The sequence below is a fragment of the Magallana gigas genome, chromosome 8 (genome assembly GCF_963853765.1).
Source record: "Magallana gigas chromosome 8, xbMagGiga1.1, whole genome shotgun sequence".
NCBI classification, from domain to species: domain Eukaryota; kingdom Metazoa; phylum Mollusca; class Bivalvia; order Ostreida; family Ostreidae; genus Magallana; species Magallana gigas.
This window is the reverse complement of record NC_088860.1, coordinates 24648157-24656826: the sequence shown is the minus strand read 5'-3', so window position 1 is coordinate 24656826 and position 8670 is coordinate 24648157. Positions and strand designations below refer to the sequence as shown.

Genomic DNA, 8670 nt, shown 5'->3' with positions numbered 1-8670 from the left:
CACCAGAGCAAGGATATGCAATCACTGTCAGAAAAGAGTGTAGAGTTTCCTGACCTTGATAAATCCCAAGTTAAGAATCGTAACAAGCAAGAGTGCACTAAAATGTTTTTTTTAACATCATAGCCAATGTTTTAAGAATTAAAATCGATTGCTTATAACGAGCCTCAAACGCAAACTTCTTCCACAATATAAGGTTCATTCCTGTATTTTGAAAAAACACAATGATTGTTGATAAATCAATATGATACACTTCAATAAAGAATCGTTTTAACTGGGCAAAAGAGTTTACCGTAACAATATTCAGTGAAGCAACCTGGCGTAATACACTTCAACGCCTTGTTGAATTAGACATGTTTATTGCGGAAGAGTTATATGGTTGACAGATACCGGTATTATAGAAAATGTATCGACAATGACTGGTAATACTGTGCACCTTGTTCCGCGCTGCTCTGGATGTAGAGGGCACACACAAATTGATTAATATTACTGCACCAGGATGCGACGTAAATGTTGTCTGTTTCTGTTGTTAGCAAATGTGCTTGTATTTATTGTATTATACATGAACACTCAACTGGGAACAACTTCAATGGTTTTCCAGGAAGATTCAACAAACTTCTTCTTTCGGATGAAAAATATACTGAATGATATGGATGACAGGATTAAAAAGGAAAATTATCCAGGCAGATGTGAAAATGATCTAGAATTACTCATATTAGTTCCAAGTTCGATGTGGAATTTTAAGCATAGAGAGGCCATCAGAAAAACCTGGGGAAACAAAAATAGCTCTGATGCAAAAACACGGTTGTTGTTTTTCACGGGAACATCACTTTCAAATGAAACATTTCAACAAATGTTTAAGGATGAACAAGGACAATTTCAAGATATCGTACAGGTAAATATAACAGAATCTTATGATAGTTTAACTAAAAAGTCGGTAGCGTTCTTAAAATGGGCCCATCTGAACTGTCCCGGTGTTAGATACGTTTTAAAGTCGGACGATGATATGTTTATAAACATTCAAAACCTAGTTAATGTGTTAAGGAAAACTAAACCAAAAAACGCCATTCTAGGGGTGAAAAATTCACACTCAGTCCCGTTTCGGGACAAAGGATCAAAGTGGTATGTCTCCAGGGAACAATATCCAAAGGACAAGTTCCCAATATACATAAGTGGGACAGCCTATGTTATAACTGGGGATATCATATCAACATTATACAATTCAACACTTTACGTGCCTTCATTGTTTATAGAAGATGTGTATTTGAATGGAATATGCCGTGAAAGAATTGGCGCAAAAGCCATTCATCTTTCAGGATTTGATACAGCAAGAAGCAGAGGAAAGATTAATGGACGATCATTTGAGAAACGAATAACAGGACATCATTTTTCTCCAAAGGATATTATACTCATGTGGGATGAACTTAAGACAGTTCAAAACCATCCCGTTCTGTAGATACACAATGATGTAATTCTGCAACCAGAAATCAGATACTTAAACACAGGTATTTTAACATTTAAACGAGATTGCACAAAACGTAAGTGCAGATTATGTATATAAACAAAGTAAGCCCTGGGCATACACTATCATATTTCATACGAAAGTTGATAAACAACAACAAAAAACAAACGTGGTTGAAACAAATCCAATATCTGATAGCTCATAAAAAAGCGATTTCATGGTTATCTCTGCATCTGCAGAGGACAACTTGCCAATCTCAGACAAACAAGGCTGACAATTTTAACATATTCGATCAATGCTTACTCGATGAATGCTTACTTGATGAATCTCTGTAGTCGTGTAATATTTACACAACTGCGCTGAAAAATGTAGTTCTAGTCATAATCAGCAGATACATTACAACACATTTGAGAGTATCGATGTATCATGTAATACGTGTTTGAAAATAAATTTACGTAAAATTAAATTTAAAAAGCACTTTTCCCCAAGAAATTTAAATGTGAAGCATTTCCTACGCTAGCTGCCTCCTCAGTCTTTTTCACGAAAATATAGGTCATTCTTCAATTGACAATTTTTTCACTAATGAATTTTGTGTATATTAAGAAATAAATATATTACTGTCATGATAATAGTTGGTTTGTAATCACATAATCTCCATTAATTATTTATTGTTTATTGTGTATAAGTGTGTTTTTTCTTTTTTTTTTGAATGACGGAATGATTAAGCAACACCTACACCGTATTTCTGATCGCACTCGTGTAGACTATGATTAAGGATGAGTACACTGTTTGCTAGTGATGCAAAACTGGTGACAGTATTTCCTACGGACATAAAAGACTATATCCGCCATTTACTTAAGGTTCCTCCACACTCCAACATTCTATTTGATGGATCGATAAAAGAATCTTTTTTGAAATATCATTTCACAAAAAGCAGAGACCAATATCGGCTTTCAATCATGTGCATTTTAATTGAATTTTTTGTTTGTTTTTATCGTCAGTGAACTGAGAACATTTGCTTTGACTGCAAACAGGGTGTTTTAGAGCTTAAAACTTGATCTCAGTTGATGTGTAATAAAATTATAAATAAATATATACCGAAGATGATCTGGTCAAGTTTTTGTTTCTTTGCTTAAGAAAGGTTTCTAAAAATTAAAATTGGCGGGTTTTTTTTTATATCTTTGCAATCCATGGATAAAATCTAAAGACTAACAAATAGCCACATAAAGTACTTATCAAACAATGACATGGTATCATATGGAGTAATTTTTTATTTTAGCCTTTGGTAATTTTTTTGAGTTTTATTTAAAAATCTTAATATACCGCATTTATTTTCGATTTAATCCTGAATCATATTTGAATTTCAGTATTAAATTGCAACAATCTGTTGGAACTTCTATGGATACCAATTGCGCTCCATTGCTAGTAGACCTATCTATTTCTATATTCATATGAAGCAGAATTTATTTAAAGACTCGTACATGAAAACAAAATCACTTGCTGTGACTTTCAACTCGGCATTAAAGTATACCGACTATCTATTGTTAATTAACAATTGTTACTTACGTTCATATCAGAGTTTGGGTCATCTGTTTCATTATTAAGATATTTTACTGAAAAGGGACATTGATAGTAACCTAACAACATAACTTTATGATTAACGTTATGACTTCAATTTTTCTATAGTCATCTTTCTTTACTTAAGTAGCAATATATCTTCAATACCTGCATATGGAGTTTTTGTCTCTCATTTGATTTGATACGCAAAGGCATGTTCTACGTTTGAACATTTTCTAAAACGTGGCAAGCTATTGGCAAGCAAGTTGATAAAAAAAAGATTATCAACATTCTGCTTGAAGTAACCATTTCTTAAGTTTTCTGGTCGATACAATGACATTGTCAGCAAATAGAATCTTTTGCTAAGTCGAATACTGATTGACGTTTTTCATACTCATTGTTACTTACTTACTTACTAACTTGAGCCTGTCGTACCGTGAGGTAACATCAATCATCAAACGAACACGGGTCTGGGCTGCTCTGGGAACACTGTTCCGGGTCATATCTAGTGACTGTAGCTCTGCTTCTGCATCCTACCTCAAGGAGTTTCTTGGACGTCCCTTCTTCCTCTTTCACTGGGGGTTCTAGGTAAGGGCCTGTTTGTAATGCTGGATGGTGGTTTTCTATAAGGTGTGTCGTATCCAGCCCCACTTCCGACGTCTTATATGCATCTCCATTGGTTCTTGTCATGCTTTCCACCACAAGTCTTCATTTGAGATCCTTTCAGACAATCTGATGTTGAAAATACAGTTGGTTTAGAAGGTCTGGATCATCTGCAGGGATGTTTGCATAGTGCTTTAGGTCTCTGCTCCATACAGTAGGAAGAACTTAAATGTTGGAGTTAAGGATCTGCAGCTTTGTGGTAATGCGGATGTTCTTAGAAATCCATATGTTTTTAAGCATGGGAAATGCAGTTCTTGCCTTGCCAATTCTCAACTTGATGTCAGAGTCTGTGTCACCAAGTCTGTCTACCACACTCCCAAGGTAAATGAAGAACTCAACTTCTTGATGGACTTATCATCAACTGAAATTGGTGTCTGGACAGTGGTGATGAATATTCTGCTTCATTCAGGTTGATCGTGAGTCCAATTCGTGCTGATGTAATTGCCAGGCGAGTTGTCTTGTCCTACATCTGATTGTGGTTTTGTAAAAGGAGATCGAAGTCACCAGTAAAGTCTAGGTCAAGGTGTTTCAGGAGTGTCTACTTTATTCCATTACTCCTGCATTATGTGATAGTCTTCAGCATCCAATTAATAACCAGGAGGAAGAGAAATGACCACAGCAAACATCATTGTCGAAATCCTCTTGTTTTGACTTCGAAACTGTCAGACATCTTGCCAGCATTAGTAACTGCATTTCATGCAGAGGTATGTGTAACGAATTAGGGAAACAAGTTTCTCAGGTACTCCATAGTGCCTCAGTATCTTCCAGAGAGTCTCTTTGTCAACACTGTCAAACGCTTTCTCATAAGGTGACATAAAGTGGGGACTTCCACTCCAATGATTGGTCAATTAATGATGATACACAGGCAAGCTATCTGGTAAGTACACGATCTGTTGCTTCTAAATCGAGCCTGCTGATTACGGAGTTTTGGGTCAACTCCCTTTATTATTCTCTCAAGAAGAATCATGTTGAGAACCTTGCCTTGCATGACAAGAGCTTGATTCCTAGGTAGTTACACTACTTTAAATCTCCTTTCTTTGGCGGCTAGATATATATGCCTATTTTTCATTCATCCGGAATGATCTTTTCTCCCCAGATCTTTTTGAAGAGGTTATGTAGAATGGTAACATATGTTTTAATATCATCTTTGATGGCTTCTGCTGGTATCACATCAGGTCCTGTCACTTTTCCGATCTCTGTCTTTGTTGGTATGTCACAGTTGATCGGGAAGTCAGTATTGGCTGGCTGTATGTCCGGAGGTCTATCAGGTTTCCCTGTCCTGTGCTTCTTAAGCTCGTTTGGCTAGATTGTTAATATGATCACGTTTATATTTCCTGATGCTTTTCTTAACTACATGTACTTTGTCCGTGGCTCTGAAGTTCTCCCGAGCTTTTGCTTTTGCTGCTCTTGTCTGGCTGTGGTTAAATACCACTTTCTTTTCCTTCCTCATATCTAGTTTCTTCAAAGTGTATGCATATACTCTTTGTACTGAGTCTGTCTTCTTCCAAGGACGTCTTCACAAGTGCCACGCTACATCGCACTTATATATTGCCACTGAGTTGCAATGTTGGTATGGCTTTCTCCAGCTGCGCAGCACTGTTAAGTTTTATTTTGTGGTCGCGCCGACCAGAAAGTACGGGAAATGTTAACCATGTCATAATTCAAACATCAAGTCGTCAACAATGCTTATAAATAATTTCCGATTGTTATGGGTACGAAAACATTCAACTACATTAAAAATTGCCTATGTGTGCAGCTTTGTATTCAGATAAATCTAACAACGATAAATATTAACAACTGACTGATCGCGGTGCACTTGTCGATGTGACGTCATACTGTAAATTTTGACGCATAATTTGTGTAGAGAGAGGCGGATCAATAAATTTTAAACATGGAAATGTATACATTTTGTACATTTTAATGTACACTTTTGTCAAAATGTACATGTTTGTATTTTTTTTGGTATTTTTTGTTGTTGGTATTTTGGTAGTAAAAATACCGGAGTAATTTTCGAAATATTTTTTCTTCAGAACTACTGCCTGCTCTAAAAGTAGAAACCTTTTTGATATGTGTTGGTGATTTTCAGTATAAAATTCAAACATATTTAGGTTAGACTAAAATTACCTAGTGTGAAGAAAGACCATAGCATCACCCTATTCACTATTGACAAAATAGAGACGATGACTGCTGACATCAAGTAAACATACATTGAATTGCTTAAATCATGAACAGTGTGTTGTTTTTTGTTTTAACTTGTTTTAACTAAATTTTTTATTGACAGTGTAGAAAATTATCTCTTCGAATATATACTGAAAATCAGAAATGTCAAACTGTAATCACCATAATAATTTTTTTTTCACAAGTTGATATTGTTTCTTAATTATCCTAAACTAAATTTTTCATTTTTGTAAAAAGGAAAACGTGAACATTTGATTTAGATTGGCAAATACACGTTGATGCTTCTGAAAATGATTTTAAACAAAAAGATGACTTTTTCTCAAAGGACAGACAGGCTGACATTTTTATTTCCTTTATGAGTTTGAGATCAATTCCATCAAACAATTATTTGGTGAAACGTGTTTACAATTAAGGTGCTTAAATTTCAAATATAATATTATCATGAACACTTATGTACAATTTCTGAAATACGGAACACAAACAATGTTCATATATCATAAAATTTTCATTTTGAATCAAATGTTTTGATAAACAAAATGACATTACAACAATGTTTGCATGTCCTATAGCATCACTGTGATGCCTTCTGAAACTGACAGCACAAAGTGTATGTACAACAATCTTACAATAAATAATTTTTGTAGTTACAGTTCTTGAACCTTCTTTTTCATTTTTATAAGATCTAGTAAATAAATAGTGCATGCAGAGAGATATTTTTCATCAAAATCTTGAATCCTACGAGTCGCAAATTTCTGTAAAATTTCAGGGTTTTCCAAATATTTGATAAAATATCTGTACAAAGTTCACATCTATGAAGGACTGCTGCTAATACGACAAATTTTCCGTATTTTGCAGCTCAAGATTGGGTTTTCATAAAAGAGTTCATTTTCTTTTGTCCTTTGGAGAATGAACGCAAAATGGCACTTTCACATTAAAGCTTGTTAATGATTTGTCACCTTCGCGTGCGTAGACGTTTTCGTCTGTGATATCGATAGGCGAACATTGTTTCAGGAGAGGAAGATGCTCTCGGTAGCAGGTTTTCTATGATTGCGTTTGACGTAAAGAATACGGTGAAACAACAAAGGGTTGTATTTTGGACGCATTATATACTACGATATTTAATTGCGTTAACAATATAGATTTTTGTAAGAATTATTGGGTGTCGTCGACGAAAATAACACAAAGAAAGAGTATGACTTGTCCAACTCCTTGTCTCAAGGTTTACTAACTAGACATTTTCCATTCAAAAATAATACAGAGTTCTGAAATGATTCAAGGAGCAAGCTTTTTCCATTTATCCCAATGCAAAAGAGTTTGTAGAATTAACCAGAGGGACCCGCGCTTTTGAAGGCAACATCGTTTTCTAGAAAAGCTACATAAACTTATGCGTCTCTTTCTAGATATTGATGAACAGTTTCAGGTAAAAAAACACAGTCTTTATGCTGCCACACCGTGTTCAACACCCTTGCTATAGATGCTACGGGAACTATATTTCAGGACTGTAGTTCTGCAATCTATGTTGGGTATTCTCTCAGAGTTTTTGCTGGACAAATATGAGTAACGTCACAATAGCTATTATATCTAGCTGGTCCTTATCACCTTTAAAGAGTGTCATGGTGGCTCCTCATTTAAATTGGTGTAGATAACATTTTGCATCGATGATTGCATTAAAAAAATTTACGAGATGGGCATGTAACGTATCTCGAGCGATTTTGATGTTTGGTGACAATTTGAATCCTGGAGCTTTTCCATTTTTCATCCATCAGGAACACATTTTCTTGATTTAAAAGTGTGCATTGTAACTCTGAAGCAAATGTTTGGCCTTTTGAAAAAAGGGAGCTGTATGCCATGATAGAAATTCATGACCCTGGATAAAGGATGTTCCTGCCAGAGTGACACTTCTTGAATCAAACTCTGAAAAAAAAATCCATTAGTTCTTAAAACTTTTTCTAATTTTTCTTAGAATTAAGCGATCAATTTTAATTCACAGAAACATTGAGCAAAAAAAAAACCCAACCCCAATACAAACCTGAATCCACATCGTAAATTAAGGTGGTATGGACCACCTCAGTATTGTGACGCACTATTCATTTAAATAAACAATAAAACCATAAAATTGAGTGCAGGTTTCTAAATATTTTCTTCCCCAAGTTTGTCACCTAGCAGCGTAGTGCAGTGGGTTAGAGGGATCATGGTATGCTGTGAAGGATAATGTTGATTACAGTGAAAATAGAAACGATGTGTTCAATTACTGCTTGTTTTTAAATCCTAAAATTGTTAATAAGAACAAAACACTATTATTGATATATTTCATAAAAGCATGTATCACCCATATCAGAGACATTTTATATGAATTAATGCCAGGATTTTTTGCCCGTATCTTGTATTATAGAACTGATACATGCAAATGATTCAAAAATTAAAGTTAAACGATTATGCAACATTATTATCTGTTATACCAGAAGTGTGGAAAAATATTGGTCAAAATTCTGTTCATAAAAGAAGCATTGCTTCCAAATTTTTCGCTTTGTGTAGAAAATAACAAATATGGGTTTTTTCAGGTACAGTAAAGATTTATTTTTACAAAATGTCAGTACAAAGGTTGTTAAACCCTCCAATATCAAATGAAAACTGGAAAAGAAAATTGCAAATAGATAATACATCTATACTTAATAATAGATGGATTATATTAGGAGGCGTTGGTAAACCTGCAGATGTTGTAGAACTTGATTTAAAAAAATTTCATAATGAGCTTTTTACATATGAAGAAGTGTTAACGATTTGTAAAACAGATTCAATTTTTCATTACGTAA

The 8670-nt window shown here is 34.6% G+C and overlaps 1 protein-coding gene across 1 annotated transcript; it reads left to right on the top strand.

The window, feature by feature from the left end:
- The first annotated feature begins 313 nt into the window (after positions 1-313).
- On the top strand, positions 314-6506 carry LOC105327316 (beta-1,3-galactosyltransferase 1). The gene has a single exon (XM_066068554.1). It carries the CDS (start codon positions 497-499, stop codon positions 1451-1453), a length of 957 nt encoding a protein of 318 aa, XP_065924626.1. The 5' UTR covers positions 314-496; the 3' UTR covers positions 1454-6506.
- Positions 6507-8670: the final 2164 nt, after the last annotated feature.